This window comes from Hoplias malabaricus, chromosome 10, assembly GCF_029633855.1.
Source record: "Hoplias malabaricus isolate fHopMal1 chromosome 10, fHopMal1.hap1, whole genome shotgun sequence".
NCBI lineage: Eukaryota > Metazoa > Chordata > Actinopteri > Characiformes > Erythrinidae > Hoplias > Hoplias malabaricus.
The window spans coordinates 6,533,256-6,551,182 of NC_089809.1; the positions used below are offsets into that span (position 1 = coordinate 6,533,256).

At 40.4% G+C, this 17,927-nt stretch overlaps 1 protein-coding gene across 1 annotated transcript; it reads left to right on the plus strand.

Annotated features, from left to right (window-relative positions):
• The first annotated feature begins 566 nt into the window (after positions 1-566).
• Positions 567-15,575, plus strand: gnl1 (guanine nucleotide binding protein-like 1). Its single transcript, XM_066684067.1, has 12 exons — positions 567-810; positions 2,349-2,502; positions 3,385-3,521; positions 3,863-4,014; positions 5,651-5,722; positions 6,230-6,422; positions 6,532-6,630; positions 7,366-7,548; positions 7,703-7,881; positions 9,444-9,609; positions 10,600-10,740; positions 12,692-15,575. The coding sequence occupies exons 1-12, from the start codon at positions 738-740 to the stop codon at positions 12,946-12,948; spliced, it is 1,806 nt and encodes a 601-aa protein (XP_066540164.1). The 5' UTR covers positions 567-737; the 3' UTR covers positions 12,949-15,575.
• Positions 15,576-17,927: the final 2,352 nt, after the last annotated feature.

Below are 17,927 nucleotides of genomic sequence, written 5' to 3' on the forward strand. Positions count from 1 at the left end.
TTTTCTGACTGTTTGGTGCATAAGGATTTAAATTTCAGATTTAAGATTTTGGATTAATTTGGTATCAGATGGAAAATAAGTCCCTGTATTGGTTATACCCTAAACAGCTGGCATACTAAATAGTGTTTGTGTATTGATTAAAACTGTATGTGGATAGGGACTACACAAAATACTCGTTATATAGGACAAGAAAAAAATGGTCTCTGCAAACATAACATTTTTAACATTTAGTGCCCTTATACCTGCAACCAGTTACTTTACATTACTACTTGTGAAGTGCACTTCGTAGGGAGTTAGTAGCGATATGTGACACAATTGCTGTATGTAGTTAACCGTTTGCTTTTTCAATAACGGTCGGACCCTACCACTGCGAAAATGTATGGGGATAATGTTTTATTTTTAAACGAATATTTAAGTAGTGATTCGTAATAATTTTCCCAATTGTAAGCAAACCAAATGTCATTTTCGTATTTAAAAAAGAAACTAGACATACTTTTTATTCGCATTACGACGTTTGAAAATATAAGCTAATTTAAAGCAGCGGTGTAAAATGGTAGAGTCCTGGTTTGGTTGGAGTTTGGCGTCGTAGGGAAAAAAGTAAGGTTAGCATGCCTGGAGTGGCGGAGAAACTTCAGCCACCGTAAAATAAACACGTACAACTACAGCTAAACTAAATAGAAGAACTAAAAGTCGAGCACCTAGTTGTCTTTGCCGTTTGCTTTTTGGTTTTGTCGAACATGCCGCGGAGAAAACCGTTCAGCAACAAACAGAAAAAGAAACAGCTCCAAGTGAAGCGGGAGAGAAAGCGAGGTGAGTCTACAAACAGGTTCAATTACTATGAATACATGTATCTTAAAATTTTTCGGCCGTTTGTAAAGGGAGGGCAGAATTGGAAGTTGGAACTTTGCGTTCCACCTTAAATGCTATAGTAACATGCGCTGTTTAAGGTGGAATGGAGAGTTAAAGTCAGAAGTAGGCAAATGGATACATTTTCAGGCTCGTTTTCGTGCTGGCCGTTGTCCTTACGCCACATCTTTTACACGTAGGCTATTTTAGCTAGTTAACTTCAAATCATTCAAAAAGGTAAGGTCAGCGATTTCAACCTGTCTGGCATGACAACTATAACTGATAGAGAGACAAAAACAAGACCGCTGTTGTGTTATAGGGGCCATTACGAAGACCTGACTGTACACAGGAGACAGCTTTTAGTGAAACGAATATAATGTTAAAAATGCCAAGTTACTATTGACCAGTGAGCAGTGTAACGTGGTTGGTCTCCATCAGCAGTGTTTTGGTACTGCGGACCAGCACTGCGCAGACTCTCCGCACAGTTATGTAACAATGAAGCAAAGCTGGAGTTGGGGAATCACTGGAGGCTTTGTAGTGTATTTAATGTCGTCTGCAGAAGTTATGGATGAACGTTGTTTGGGAGAAAGCTAACTCTAATTTAAGTAAATGGATAATAATCTTTCATTTCAATGTGTACAATGTACATATCACTTCAATAAATCCTTTAAAAGTTATATAAAACCATTACATATGTAAACACAGCGATCAGCACAAAAAAACAAGTACACACATTGTCCATTTTATCAGCACCTCTTAGCATGTAAATTCAGGTACTATTTGGGTGGTGGGTCTTTCTCAGCACTGAGGTGTTGTGCTCGTATGAGTGGATCAGCCACAGCAGTGCTGTTGGAGTTCTTAAACAGTGAGCCTAGGTACTGTCCACTCTGTTGGACACACCTGCCTTGTTGGCCCACCTTGTAGATGTAAGCAAGAGATTGAATACTCAGACTTTGTATCTACAAGGTGGACCAACAATATAGGTTTGTCCTACAGAGTGGATAGTACTTGGGCTCCAGGAGCACTACTGTGTCTGATCCACTTGTAACAGCACTAACACGCCACTACTGTGTCAGTGTCACTGGAGTGCTGAATAGAGCTTCACAGGTTTCAGTACAGAATATAAAGACACTACAGGTGCTGATGGAGTCTGTGAGCCTGTTCAAAGGCCACAAGTATTAGCCTGTTCACTGTTAATGAACTGTGGCTTGTTAGCTTTCCACAAAGAGTGCCTTTATTTTCTGATGCCAAAGTGCAGTTCTAAAATCAGCTTCTTAGTCATGTCAGATTAACACAAACACCAGGAATACCAGACCTGACTGTGTTGGGCAGTGATTATGAATTGTATGCTGTGACGGATTATGTAGTCAGTCAGCTGTGTTTGGGTGATGGTTATGGGCCAGATGAAGACTACATTGGTGGAAATGTTGCTGTAAATCATATTTAAAAAGGGCATCTTTTATACAATTTTTGAACAATTTTTTTTATAACTGTGTGTGAAGGTGATCCGGGCTCTGGTCCAAGCAGCAGGAATGCGAGTATAGAGAGAGGAGTGAGACGGGACAGACAGTCAGACACATCAGACAGCGAGACCACAGACATCAGGAGGATCAACCAGCAGCCTGGCACCAGAGATGGCCGTTATGACCCCAATAGGTGAGCACCCGAGAGGCAAAAGAGTAATTCAAGAGCTGTGTCTGCATAAATAGAAAGGAGATATTTTAGCAGGCATAGTGAAAGTGAACACTGTTACTGTGTGCTCAGTGGCTACCGGTAGAATTCTTTCGGTTGTGTACATAGTGGGTATAAAACTCTGTGTGTAGAACAAATATGAGACTGGGGGCCCGTGCCAGTATCTAATATTTTTCATGGTAATATCTTTCACAGGGCTAGGAATGTGAAATGATTGAACAGCAGACACTTTAGTGTGGAACAGTCGGTTCCTCTGGAGAACAGGAAGCATCCAGTATCGTTTAGAAGTGTATGACACACACAAACATATCTCAGATTTATATAGGTTTAAAATTCAATTTTCTCCCAATTAAAGTGTTTTGATTAATGAACAAACCCTCCCTATCACATGATTCTACAAAGCACGCAGGCAGTAAGCTAGCACAAGCTTCCTGGGCTGTTTTTTATCCGATTCACAGTGGCACCTCGTAGAATTACGTATTGTTTTTTTTTTTTTTTTCGAAGTGGTACAAAAGTTCCTGATGAAAGACTCGAGTGAGTGCTGGACGATGCACTAAGGAGTACTCTACTGATCTGTCTGAGCTTGTGAGCATTGCGCTGCCATGTTCAGTCCAAAACAACAACAACAACTCGCATACATGATGTGTAAACAATGCTGAATGTTACCACTGTCATTGTTGTGGTTTCCAAAGTCTGCAGTTCCCATTAGGGACTGTTTTGGGAGGTGTACTGGCTGTATTTAATTACCCCTGAGATTGAGTGTAGCAGAATTGTCCAAATACAATTGTGTACTCAGTGAGGCTGTGTATGACAACTTTTCATATATTTTTCTTTATTTTCTTTCAGATTTCGGCTACATTTTGAGAAAGAGAGCAAAGAGGAGGTGGAGAAAAGGAAGAAAATGGCCAGAGAAACAATATTGCAAGCAGTTCCAGAGAGAGAGCTGGAGATGGGCATAAACTATGTCTACCCTGAAGAGCTTGGTTAGTTTGTTTTATAGTCGTTTAAGTTTTGGTGTAGCATTAGCTTCTTTTTGTGGATGTTAATAATAACATCCAGTGAATGCTTTATACCCCTGTCCTTCTATTAGCATTGAGTATTGTGAATAAAGACTTGTGCATCTGCTCCATAGCGCCTTTTTCTGTTGAGATAATAATACAGATTCCGTTTTAATCTGTGTATATTCTCACATCATATGAACACAGATGCCAATACATATAGCATCATCACTGTGCTTCACAGTCCTAAAAAGTTTGGATCATTGACCTTCAATAACTCTTTCCAAGTAGACTCCAGTTCACTCACTTTGTGTGTCTGCTCTCAGGGCTCGATTTCCCCCGGCGACCCTCTTGGCATTATGGCATGCGGAGGGAAGAACTCTTGAGAAAAGAGGAGAAGTCCTTTCATGAGTTTCTGGAGACTCTTCATTCCAGGAACCCTCCTGGCACTCTCAGCCACTTTGAACACAATCTAGAGGTAAGCACACTCTGTCCTTCAGAGGAAAGGAACAGTTATTAAAATGGTGTGATATTAAAATATTGAGAGGTTTCTGAAATTAGGTTTTTTTTTTTTTGTTTTTTTTTTTGGGGAAGATGTCTTCTTTTTATTCTTGTTTTTTAATGAAGTATGTCTGCTGTTTACAAACCCACTTTCTGGAAAAAGGGGATATTTTGTAAAATGCTATTAAAAAGAGTCTTTTTATTAATTCACTTAAGCCATTTCTTGAGTAAATTTTCCCCATTTAAAATAATGGAAAAGCAATTAATGTGTTTCAGTCCCACCCCGAAAGTCACCCTTTTAGCACTGATATATGTTTACAACACTCTCAAATTAGTAAAAAAAAAAAAAAATACATGTAGCGTTACTAAAAATAAAAGAGAAATACAGTAGAAACAGTAATAAAAAAGAAATAAAAAAAAAGTTTGAAGTGGTTACATATCGCTACCTTGAAGACGTGACGACAGGCTGGAGGAGTAACACAGGCACTGGCTGTATGACGGGAGGAATAACGGAGAGTAGGTGGGTGAATGTGGGGAGACGAAGCATAGATACGGCTTAACTTAGCACGAATTTCAATGTCTGCTATTTACACTAATGTTAAATTGCTAAAGCTACAATTTGCTAATCTTAAAAGCTCACTCAACTCTGGGCGCTGGGAGACTTGCCTATTGGCGTCAGTGGCCTTTTCCAGCCGCCGGCTCGGCGGAGGCTTGGGTTCGTTTCTAGAGTCCTGGTTCGTTGGTGGAGGCAAAAATATTCAAATGCCCGGTTCGTATCTTGGAAAGTTCGTTAGTATAGGCGTTCGTTAGTAGAGGTTCCACTGTATAATCTTTGTTTTGTTGTTTGTTGTTGTTGGTTGTTCTCCCCCACCCCACATTTATCAAAACTGGGACTTGCATGTGTGAAGGTAACGTTGACAAAGGGTTGTCTATTGGAAATGTATAGAGACACCCAGTACTTTCAAGGCAACCACTGTTCCAGGAAGTCCTAGATATTTCAGCAAAACAATGCCTTACATAGGTTACATCGGCACGGCTTAGTAGACACAGAAAGTGTGTGCTTGACTGGTCTGCCTTTAATCCAGATTTGTCTCCTATGAACGTAACATCATAAGGAGGAGACTCTGACAACGGTGATCACAAACTGTTGAGCAGCTGAAGACTTGTATCAAGCAAGAATGGGTAGAAATTCCAATAGAACAATTCAACAACATGTATCCTCTGTTCCCAAACAACAAAGTGTAATTAAATGGAGAAAAAAAATTGAATGCTATGATAAACATAACTTTGTCCTGACTTTTTGTGCGTCAGATACTAAATGTGTTTATATTTACCAAATAAGATTTGGTGGTTCAGTGAAACCTTTTTATTTGTATTGTTTTCAGTTAAACAAAGAGTCAAGAGAATAAACAAATCATAGACTCTTGTTTTTATTGCATTTTAGATGAAGTCTCGCTTTCTGCAGAAACTGAATTTGTTCATACTCACTGAAGATTTGCACATGAAAAAATCATTGTTGTTGCTTCACAGATTAAATTCAGCAAGGTTTTTACCCGTTTAATTTCTTCCCTTTCCTTTTTCTGTTCTTCATTCCTCTTCGTTCCCCTTCAAAGACATGGAGACAGCTGTGGAGAGTGTTGGAGATGTCTGATGTCATTTTGCTCATAGTGGATATAAGACACCCTGTGAGTGCTTTGTTGTCATATGATTTCAAGATTTAAGACTTAAGAAATACAAATGTATTTATAGTTTATTTAATAGCATAGACACATGATTACCAAATGGCCCAGCTCAGCTAGGGAACCTTCTCCATTTCGACCAGCAGATGGTGCTATGTTGATGTAACAGTGATGCAAGAACGGAGTGTAACTCCTATGTTTTGTCCAACTGTTTTGTAATGAATTATATAACAGCTATATTTTTAAGTAGGCTCTTTAATTATTTTAAAGTAGAATGCATAAATGAAAGGGTAGCCCACTGTTGCTGCTGGGGAACTTAAAAGAAAAAAGAAAGAAGTTTGTTGAGCGTCCCTGTGTCTATTGTATTGTAGCTTATGTCCCTTTTAGTTTGACGTAAATAAATCTACCTTTTGAAACAGGCATTCATTTGTAAAGAGGACAAATCAATGCTTGATGTCTGAAAGTATGCAGAGCTGTCAAGAATCAAATGACTCTCCCTCTCTCTTCCTCTAGGTGCTGCAGTTTCCTCCGGCCCTTTATCACTACATCACTGGTGAAATGCAGAAGCAGGTCATTCTAGTGCTAAATAAGGTCGACCTGTGCCCTGCACCTCTTGTTTTGGCTTGGAAACATTACATGTCCAAACACTTTCCTCACCTCCACTGTGTCTGCTTCACCTCTCACCCAGGACAGCCCTACAGCACCTGTGAGAGCACAGCATATGCACGTGTAGTAATGTGTCTCTGTTAGATGTTTATCAGTCCAGACGTAGACAGGCACTCATCTCTGCCTGTGTGTCTTTTTATTCACTGCAGTGTTGCAGAAAAAGAGGATGAGGAAGAAATGTGGGTGGAGCGCAGCAGGAGGACCACTTCACATCCTGAGGGCGTGTCAAGAGATTGCGGCAGGAAAAGGTGAGGTGTCCACTATCCCAAGTTTTTCATACTTCATAAAGTTACTGTTTATCCACGAGTGTAATAGTTAAAAAAGTATTTTTGAACGTCAGATAAATAAAAGTAGATGGACATTTAGTATTAAATAAATTATATAAATTCATTCATTATGAATTCACCAATCCACCTACCAACGTGTGTTTTTGCATTCTGGGAGGAAACTGGGGCACCCGGAGGAAACCCACGCAGACACAGGGAGAACACACCACACTCCTCACAGACAGTCACCCGGAGGAAACCCATGCAGACACAGGGAGAACACACCACACTCCTCACAGACAGTCACCCGGAGGAAACCCACTCAGACACAGAGAGAACACACCACACTCCTCATAGACAGTCACCCGGAACGGGAATCGAACCCATAACCTCCAGGTTCCTGGAGCTGTGTGTCTGCGACACCTACCTGCTGCGCCACTGTGTCGACCCCATTATATAAATTATATAAATAAATTATATAAATGCAGGATAGGTTAAAGTCCTGAGACTGATTAAGTCGTGGTAAATCTGTGGCAGAGGGAGGCAGCAAATGGCAGTGGATTAATGAAGAAATTACAATTTCAAAACTAAAGAAGCCAACCTCGTTGTCTGAGGGTGTTTGTGATGTTAAGAAAAGTTTACATTTCAGTGACTACTAGATTTTTCCATTAGGATTGTAATGTTAAATCAGAGGATGTTTTTGTTTTTGATTACCAGTGGATTTAAGTAGCTGGGAGAGTAAAATACAGAAGGATGCAGTTGCCATGGGAACAGAGGGTGACTGGACTGATGAAGGGGCGGAGACGGTCCTGATGGAGCACCACACTGATGTTGCTATGGAACTGAACAGCCCCACACAAGAACTTTATAAAGATGGAGTTCTCACATTAGGCTGCATAGGTGAGTTTAAGAATGTAGCATCTTCTGGAACAGTAATGTTTGAATAGTTTAGCCTGAGTAAAATTAGTTTTCTTGTGTTTGTTCTGATAAAATATTTTATTTTACCATGGTATTGTTTATGTGATTGTCATTATATGTGTTGTGCACTCTGTAGGTTTTCCTAATGTAGGAAAGTCTTCCGTCTTAAATAGTTTGGTTGGGCGGAAGGTTGTAAGTGTCTCTCGAACCCCCGGACACACAAAGTATTTCCAAACGTACTACCTCACTCCCACTGTTAAACTGTGCGACTGTCCAGGACTCGTCTTCCCTTCTCGAGTAAACAAGCAACTCCAGGTAAAATTTCACCTAAAAATATAAACTCTTTAGGCTTTTAGTTGTATTTCTTTTCTATATCAATATACAGTAATCCCTCTCTACTTCGCAAGTCATCTTTCGCGGATTCGCTACTTCGCGGGTTTTTTCAAGGCGGCTTATGACCGCTATATCGCGGATCTTGAGGGAAAATCTAGGAAAACTGTGAAAAATGAATAGCCAAAATATTTAATTAAATCCAATGAAATTTCATAAAATTCTTCTATATTTTTTCCTATTATTAGCCCATTCTCAGTAAAGAAGAGTGCACAAATCTTTCATTTTCAAATCCTTTTCCTCTTCTTTTTAGTTCATTTATTATTCTATATGTTATTAATTTGAATAATGTACTAGACCTTGTACATCCTCTTGGTAGCAGACGACATGCATTATACTGCACAGTAACGTCTTGCTGACGTTATATGCGTATATGGTGTTGTAAGATGACCTGTGATTGGGGCAATTGGAGAGACGACGAATGTGATTGGTGCATAGATTAATGCTTTCATCTGCCCCTTTTTGTCTCTCTCTTCCTCTCGATAATGAACACCCAGAATCATTCATGAAATCCTATAAAATATTAATAATAAACACTTTCCTAGCCTTGAAACAACAAAACCAGTGTGATTTAACAAAAAAGAATTCAGCACCGTCGGATGCGATGCCGTAGTGTAAACACGGGTGTAAGCGACCCGCGTACTTATCCTTTGTCGAGAGAATGTCAGCCACCCGCCTCAATGACGAAGTGAGTTGTAAGAGGGGCTGTGATGGGTGTGAAAGTTAGAGATGACGAATCACAGACTCCCATGTTGTATTCTGGCCTGTGATTGGTGTTTTGAAATGTATGCACGTTAACAGCACAGGGAGGGTTTTAAAAGTCTAAATACTCGTTAAATACATAAAAAAAATCTTTCCTCTACTTCGCGGAAATTCTTTTTTCGAGGCTGGTCTTGGAGCCCGTCCCCTGCGAAAAACGAGGGATCACTGTATTTTTTAAATATTCAATTGGACAGCTCTGTTGTCACACAGGAAAAAGGCTGATATGGCTTCTTTTAAACCTATATTCTACAATTTGTCCACATCGAGACACAGAGTAGTTTTCTACCAGTGAAACATAAGGTGCCCCTTACTCTCTCAATGCAGAGTGTCAGCTGGAGGGGTATAAACCCACTGTCATCGAGCTGTGAGTTGGAGCGTGTGTGTTCCATAACTAATCATCCAGCATCAGTAACTGACTTTGAGAATTTGTGAGAATTATGGCTCTCAGTCATGAGAACAATCTTACAAGTTTTAAGAGTCAAGTGTAAAGCCTTCTCAGAAGAGTACACTTCCTGAAGCAATTAGCTTATGTGCTTACTCATTATTAATTATATATTTTTATGCCCTTCAGAAGAAGTGTTGGATGAGCACTGTATACAATGTAGTTTCAAATGGAATCAAAAATTAGCATCATCACGTTTGATGTTATCAGTCGGCTGTGTAAAGACTACTTGTATAAAAGCTAGACGAATGTATCTGAGTGTCTCTTTGATGTTGTGTTCCAGATTCTGGCTGGTATTTACCCAGTGTCTCAGCTGCAGGAGCCCTACAGCTCTGTGGGCTATCTGTGTGAGCACACTCCTTTTCTCTCTGTACTGAAACTCACACATCCAGACTTGAGCCCCGGCTCCCAGCAGGATCATGCCTGGACAGCATGGGATGTGTGTGAAGGTACAGAACTACTGCTCTCATTAGCATCAGCTCAAATGTTTATTTTTTTTATATGTATTTATGGAGGACAGCACAGTGGCACAGCAGGTAGTGTCGCAGTCACACAGCTCCAGGGACCTGGAGGTTGTGGGTTCTATTCCCGCTCCAGGTGACTGTCTGTGAGGAATGTGGTGTGTTCTCTCCGTGTCTGTGTGGGTTTCCTCCGGGTGCTCCGGTTTCCTCCCACAGTCCAAAAACACACGTTGCAGGTGGATTGGCCACTCAAAAAAAAAAAAAGTGCCCGTAGGTGTGAATGTGTGTGTTTGTCTGTGTTGCCCTGTGAAGGACTGGCGCCCCCTCCAGGGTGTATTCCTGCCTTGCGCCCAATGATTCCAGGTAGGCTCTGGACCCCCGCGACCCTGAATTGGATAAGGGTTACAGAGAATGAATGAATGAATGAATGTATTTATGGAGTGTGATTTCCAGTCATATTTAATATTGAATGGAAATGTTGACTAAAGTGATACGTTGTATATGTAACCAGAGAACATATGGTAATTCACAATAACTATTTATTTGATTAATTTAACACATTGTGGTGAGGATAAATACATTGTATGCACAAAAAATATATTTTTAAATTGGAAACTGCACTAAAATTAATAGAAAAATCAATGCTGTATAATTATTTTCACTTAGAAATTAGAATAATAATCGTAAGCATGACATTTGACTAGGAGTCCCCAAATGTTTTCATACAACACATTTTTGCTAATAATAATTCACGAATTATTAAAAGTAAGAAATTGCACAAGTTGTTCAGTGTGTACCGTGCAAGGATTACATTTCAAAATCCAGACCTAGTTTAGATTTGGTTCAGTTCAGAATTATCACAGCCAGTGTTTTCCTTCTGCTGCTCTTTTCTTGCAGATGGTGCGTGGATATATATATATATTTTTCATGAGAACATATTCCTCATAAGCTCTTTCTCTCTCACCCCTTTATAAACAGCGTGGGCAGAGAGGAGAGGATATAAAACAGCAAAGGCAGCTAGGAATGACGTTTATCGGGCAGCCAACAGTCTTCTGCGTCTTGCCACGGACGGACGCCTCTGTTTGTGTCTGCGGCCACCTGGATACAGTCAGAACAAAGGTGAGGGCTCCATCAATCACTGAGATTATGTTTCTCTTTTCACTGTTTTGACTGAGCATTTTGGCATGGACTATTGAATTGCAGTTGTTCTGAATCAAGATTGAATTAAAGGAGACAGGTTTTTCCACCTTTTCCACAAGTTAACACATTTCCTTGTGGTCTTAAAGGCTAAGCACCAGCTCAATGAAAGTGTCAAACAAATACAGTGGAATTTGAGTTTGAGTGTTTATTTATAGTCAGAAAACATGGTATTTCTTACTAATTCAAGGAATAAGGTTTAAAAGACCGTTGCGCCCCCCCCCCAAGCGGTGTTGGGAAACTCTAATAGGCGTCTTGCCTGTGACGTAGATGGTGGACAACAACTCTAGAAGTTGCACTTAATTTAATGCAAAATGACGAAAAGGTGTGTTGTTTTTGGCTGCAATCATTCAATGTACAGTGGGACATCTGTGAACAAATGGCCCAAAGATCCCAAAATATCCAGAAAATAGACTAAATTTGTCAACTTTAAACGGGCACTTTGGAAAGGACCCTCCGCTCACTCCGTTATCTGTAGCTCATTTCACTGGCGCTTTTCCAACAATATGGGCATGTAAGGACACCAACGAAAGGTGTTCAAGAGCCTCTGTAACATGGAGGTAAACAGGGTAAGGACACTCACTTCGCCTGTTTTAGTTTGTGTTAGTTAACGTTAGCTTGACTTGCTAAACTCGGTGGCTCAGATTATACTCGGCTACGTAGCTGCATTACGGAGGTTTATAGTGTCGGATGAATTCGAGTTCGACTTCGATCACATTTACAAGAATAACGCTACCTCTAAATTTGAGTTTAGCTTATTGCTAGGCTATTGTCATGAATAATGTTGGTTATTTAGCTAGATACTGTCATAACAGTCAGTCATAACGGTGTTTTACCGCGGCGTTGTTCAGCTGTTGTCCACCAGTGACGTCACGGTTGCGTTCATGAATTTCCGTAGCGAGTTCGGGTTTTTCTTCAATTTAATAAAATTGTCAGTTTTAAAGCAAATTAAGCTGCTATTTTCATTTTAATTCATACTTATAAAAAGTCAGTAACTAAAATAATGTGAAATATTCATGGAGGTCCATTAAGTGGTGCTTAGCTTTTAATAAAATATTTGTTCAAAATACCACAAGAGGCAGACCCCTTCTCTGTCTAAAAAGCCTTGTCCAGGACGACTGGTTTCCAGAATCTGCTACTTTTAAATGAGAATGAGCCATAACTCAGTACAGTGAAAGATCCCAGGAATGAGGAGCAGATGCTCTGGATTTTAGCCGTTTTCACTCTGTTATCTTTCTTTTCCATTTTTGTGTGTGCCATATCTAATCAGTGCTCTTAGTTCTCCACACCTACACATTATTTTAACAATATCTTAGCTCTCTCGCATAAACGCGAGTCTAGTTCTGTGACTGGAGAGGAGACACTTGACTCAAGAAGCAGTTCAAAATCAGAACGGCTCGTTTTATACCATGCTTTCTGAATAAGGAAACCCACACTCAAACTTGCTGTGCGGTCTTGTTTCACAATGTGTGGGTTGGTGGGCTCCAGATCCCCAAATTAATGTGGCAATACACTTAAAAACTGGTTTGTGCCTAATATATCTGTTTAAGAACTGACCTCAACGATCATAGCCCAGAATGTAACATTTAAATCCCAGTTTGTGGTGGGTTCTAGATCTAAACTGTACTTAGAATGAACCCTTTACATTTCAAAATCAAATTAAATTAGTCTTTGCTTTGCTTGTGGTCAGTCGTGGCATGTTCCACTGTCCCTTTGGCACCCAAAGCAGATGGATACATTAGAATGGAGTTTTTCTACGATGTACAGGTTTTATTTGATTAAATATTTAAACCCCATTCTTTTAATGTTCCGCTCTATCCATATAGAACATTGATTCTGAACTTGATCCTGAGAGCTATCTTTCTGACTCTAGATCAGTGGGAGTCCCACCCAGAGCTGCCAGAAATCGTAGCTCTGCAGGGCCGCAGACCCGAGGAGGAGGATAGCGGAGAGAGGGAGGAAGAGGAAGGCGAGTCGAGCTCAGAGCCAGAGGAGGAGGACGACAGAGACGCAGACGACGATGAAGATGCTGACGGAGACGACGAAGACGAGAGCGTGAGGTCCAACAGAAAGCGCAGATCCCTGACATTCAATATGTATGGGGTTCTGGGAGAGAATGAGTGCGAATGAGAGACATCCAGGTCTCTCTCCTTTCATCTCAGTCACATTCATTCCTTTCTTTCACAGGTTTCACACCTTTTAGAGTTGGGTTTTTTTTTTTTTTTTTTTTTTTTTTTTTTTTTTTTGTGTTTGTTTCACTTCAGTAAACTTTTCTCAATCAAACTGACTGTGCTGTCAGTTACAAAACCTGGACAAACCGACTCTCCTACACTTTCTACAATCATTGAATGCACACATACACCAGCTCGGTGCTTCTGGGTTTTGCTGCAGTATAAAGCCGGTGCCTCTGTAGCCTAGCTAGCTCTTCCCTGTCAGGTTTGTTTTGGTAGCACCTCTAAGAAAAAAAACCTTTTCGTTCACATACAGCAGATGCAATCTCCCTTCCTTTATGAGAGAAGACAGAGTCTTATTGCAGTAGGTGATTGCACAGAAACAGTGTTATGAATCTATCACGGAGTACAATCAGTGATTGATCGAGAAGCTGCCAGCTCGCAGCTTTATTGCCAAAAGGCCCTTGAGAGGTCAGAAGTCTGTAACCTCATCAAGAGGAGAGATACAATTTCTCTACAAGAGAGCAAACGAGTTCCTTAGCCTCATTTCTGCATGCAGCTTTCAGCAGCCGTGTGTGAGCCAGGTGCATCTGAGGCAACAAAGTAAATACGAGAACGCCATGAAAGACGAGACGGCCAAGATCAAAGCAAAGTCAAAGTGGAGTGGAGATCTGAAGCACTTTTTAAAGCCAGGAGCACAAGGCACGGTTTGAATACTCGAAGGACGGCCACTTTGAGCAAAAACGGGGAACGGTTTTGAAAGATTGCGGGTACAAAGTTGTTAGAATATCTTAATATCTTTAATGCTGGATTCAATCTGTTGAGGACCTCAGTGAGAGTGATGCAAGAAGCTTGTGATATCGGGGCTTGGAATTTCTGGGAAGCTTGTGATCCGACCGAACTTGGGTTCAATGTCACAATGCAGTTACAAAAGTGCATCTCAACACCCTACATTGAGGCTATAAGCTATCGGTACACATTCTATAGAACCATTGAATATTACAGGCATATGGGAGCCTAAACAGACATCAGGGTTTGATGTTTCATAATATTTCATTATGGTCTTTCAGTTGAGAATCATGATGAATTTAAGAATTGATTATTTTTCTCACCTCTGCTTTTTTTTTAGTGTAGAAAAATGTCTTGCTTCGTTTCAAGCTCGCTGAGAGATTGTCTCTTCACATTTAAGGGTGTAGAGGCTTTGCCCTTGGCTTCTGCATGGTTGCTATGAGACTACATTTTTGTAGTATACCGAGACTACGTCTAATGGGTTGAATCTTCAATTTATTGATTGACTTACACTTTGTAAGTAAAAAGAAGTTTTTTTAAAAAAATTATTCTATCACAATCCTATTTTGGCTAAACGTTATAGTGTGGATATGGACCGGTCCAGAGCGAGAAGTGCAGTGACGGTGTTTAATGCAGGGCTTTTTTAATTATCATTATTATTATTTTATTGCCTGTGCTTGCCATTGAGCTTTTCCTATGCAAGAGTTAAAAATGTCAGTATAGACGACTTTAGTGCTGAACGACTTACCTCATTTGTTTGCTCTGACATGACCAAAAAAGGCACGTTATTTAGCGTACAGCCCATACACCATGCTGTGGTGTGATTTGCACCAAGTTAAATTCATAAGAACTTTCATCAGACTTTCCCCTATTGGGATTTGTGGTGGAATGTTTGCCATTTTTGATGAAGAATTGCTTTAATCCTGATTGCGTGTGTGAATGTACTGGGGAAATTCTTTAGTAAAATAGACGCTCTACCCACGAATGCATTCTTTCATAGAGTTGGGTGCGAGTTTGGACAAGGTTGCCCTAGAGATGTAGCACATATTCTACTCAACAAGAGGCGAATAATTATGTCTGTCCTTTGCAGTGTTTGTTTTGTCACCAAACCTGGTGAGAGTGAGTCTCAAATCACTCCCGACTCTACACTACACAGGTCACAAATCTAAAGCTTCTGTAGTCATTGTTTTATGACCTACGTAGTGTAGCATGTACGGCTGGAGACAGTTAAACAAATATGTAAAAGAATTTTAAGAGAAATAACTAGCATTGCTTCTTCCCTGGGTAATCTGAGCCTAACATGAACATGATTACAGTCGCTATTAATGAATAATAAGAAACACAGTTTCTAAACCCTGTAAATGCTATTCTTTTGAGGCCTAGAAAACGATAGATATTAACAAAACATTAAGCTGAATTAAATTTTTGTCTTTGTTCTCTCAAACCTGTCCAGCTTAGCTACTGTAGCTGTGAAAGAAAGCATTTATTCCTCAAAAGGATGGAATTCATCTCCGTGTCAAGGTCAGTTGACTTGTAGCTTGACTGTTGATGAATGGTGTTGATTCTAAGAGGCTTGAACTGTAGTAATGAAAGAAAGATAAGCTGATCTGCTTTCTTGATTCTGACTCCTGCACCCAGCACGCATTGTGCGAGCGTTAAGGGTGCGTGTGCGCGAACAGGCAAACAAACATGCATATATATGTGTGTGTGTGTGTGTGTGAAGAAGTGCTCGTTTCATTCCTAAATGAAATGAGATGTTTAAATTGGACTGAAACAGCCCTCTGCAATAAAGATGAACCTTATTGGTATCAACAGTGTCATTTCTCTAATGCTTTTGATTTCAGGTAGAAACCAGGGAAATGGAGCCATTAAATCGTAAAGCTGCTGGTTTGCTGATTGATTGATTGATTTATTTGTTTAATGCCACACTACGTTATGGAGGTAATTGCTTCATTACATAATATTAATACTATAAAAGTTAAGGCAAAATACACTACAGGCTTACATACACTTACCAGCCGTAACATTAAAATGATTTAATCAATGTCTGTTCTTACACCTGCACATATCATATAGGGCCAGTTTATTCTGCCATTACTGTGTGTTAAGTTTCTTCAAGGAAAGGTGCAGACTTGAGGCAATGCTCGCGATTCCTCACCATTTTCTAGCTCTAAGTTTCATTTTTTTACATGCTGGAAAAAGCACAGGCGTTTATATGCAGCCATGGCTCTGTAAATAGGAAAGAAACTAAGCACTTCAGTCAGAAACAGCATTGTGGAGGCGTTTGGATGGTGGAGAGACCCCCAAGCTTTTTAAAGCATGGCGCGAGATTAGGATGTTACTCTATTTCTACTTCGTAGGTGGGTGATATTGAGTTATTTTTGCTGTTCTAGGCTTATCACTGATGGTGGAACAGATTCTGACTAGTAAACGCATCCCTAAAGTGCTACAACATTAAACAGCTCAAGGTGCACCGATTCTTTGGTAATTTACGCAGTGGATAAAAACGTTCAGACGAGTTCAACTTCAACCACACACAAGTTACAGTCAGCTTCTTGCTCGTACACACCGTTCCACCTTTTAAAGATGCGGAGCTTATGAATGAAAACAAACCAGAGGGAGCGGTTTGTTTTTCTGTGAAAACAGCAGTTCTCCAGAACTGTTTCCGTGGCTTTTAGTGTTGAATATAAACACACAATTTATCAGCAGCGTCTGATAATTTGTCCAGGCCTGTCCAAAACACAACCGAGTTGGATTCGATGAGTTTATTGAGTTTATTCCCACAGTGCAGTGCAGTGTAAGCCTTTGCATGTGGACGATAAAGTAATTGACATTTAATTGGACGATCCATCAAACTAGTGTTGCGTAATGTGGTCTTTCTTTTAAAACAGCAGTGCGGCTGCTGGGTGTGAGGCCTTGGCGTGTCACATCGCGGCTGTTTTCGTAAGTTGTTCTTGGTCCTAAATGCAAATCATATGTAACTTCTTCCACCCCCTGACTCCCACCAGTCTCTTATACCACACCCCTGCCACAGAAACCCACACCAGACAAAGACAATGAACTCATTTCCTGGAGTTGGCGTGAAATCATGGCTGTTTATCATTACTGTCTCGACCAGATGTTGTGCTCACTCGGGACTCCGTAGATTACACTAATTAAATTCGGGCATGTCACTGGCGGACGTGTGCAGACGTTTGTCATATGAGGTTTATTTGCTGAGTTTAACATAACACGTCAAGTACAATGGTGTAGCATGTGTTACATTCAGCAAACAATAACTGAATGGAAGTGTGTTTTCTTACGCAGTGTGGTCACGTATTTTCACGTTAAACCAATAAAAAATCATTGGTACAGGGTTGCCCAAACTTTTGCACAGAGCTATGGCGATTGCACACAGTGCTGAGGGCAAAAATATGTTCCCTTTTCAGACTAAAACATATATCATCTTATTTGATTAGAACAGACTTTTGCACATGACTCTATGCCGTATTGGAGCACTTCCCTTTACGTGATAGACACAACAGCCCTCCTAAACACCCCCCGAGACCCTCAGTGGACCCTCCAGGGTGAGATCCATTCCTAACAAAAATGAATTTAGACAGAATAAGCTAAAGGCATTGCATTACTGTCTGAGAGCGTTCCTGCCTCATGATCAAGCTTCACAGTAAACAACAGTTCACAAGGAGGTCTTGATATGCTCCAGACACACAGGCTTCAATCTAAATTAACACACACAAATCACTCTCTGGTTCTTAGTTATCTTGCGGTTTCCATGCTATAGAGTAGTGGCATAAATACTTTGGGATGGGACCACTGCAAATTTCACAAAAGCCTCCACAACTACACTCTCCCATTGTTCAGCATTAGTCTCCATTCTGTTCTGACTGAGACTTGCCACAGTGTTTCAGTGAAATCTGCGCTCACTTTTTCAAAGTTCAGTCTTAGAGGTTGGTTTCATTAATTTTCTTTATTTCTTCTCACAATCCAATACAAACTGAGACCCAGGCTCAGGGGCAAGCGGTCCATTGGTGTCAACACCAGCAGCTTTTTTTTGTTTGTTTGTTTGTTCTTGTTTTGTGTGTTTTTCCTTTTCTCACTAAAGATTTCTGACAGCTCCACATCCTTTCAAACCCATTCCGTTTGGGTGTC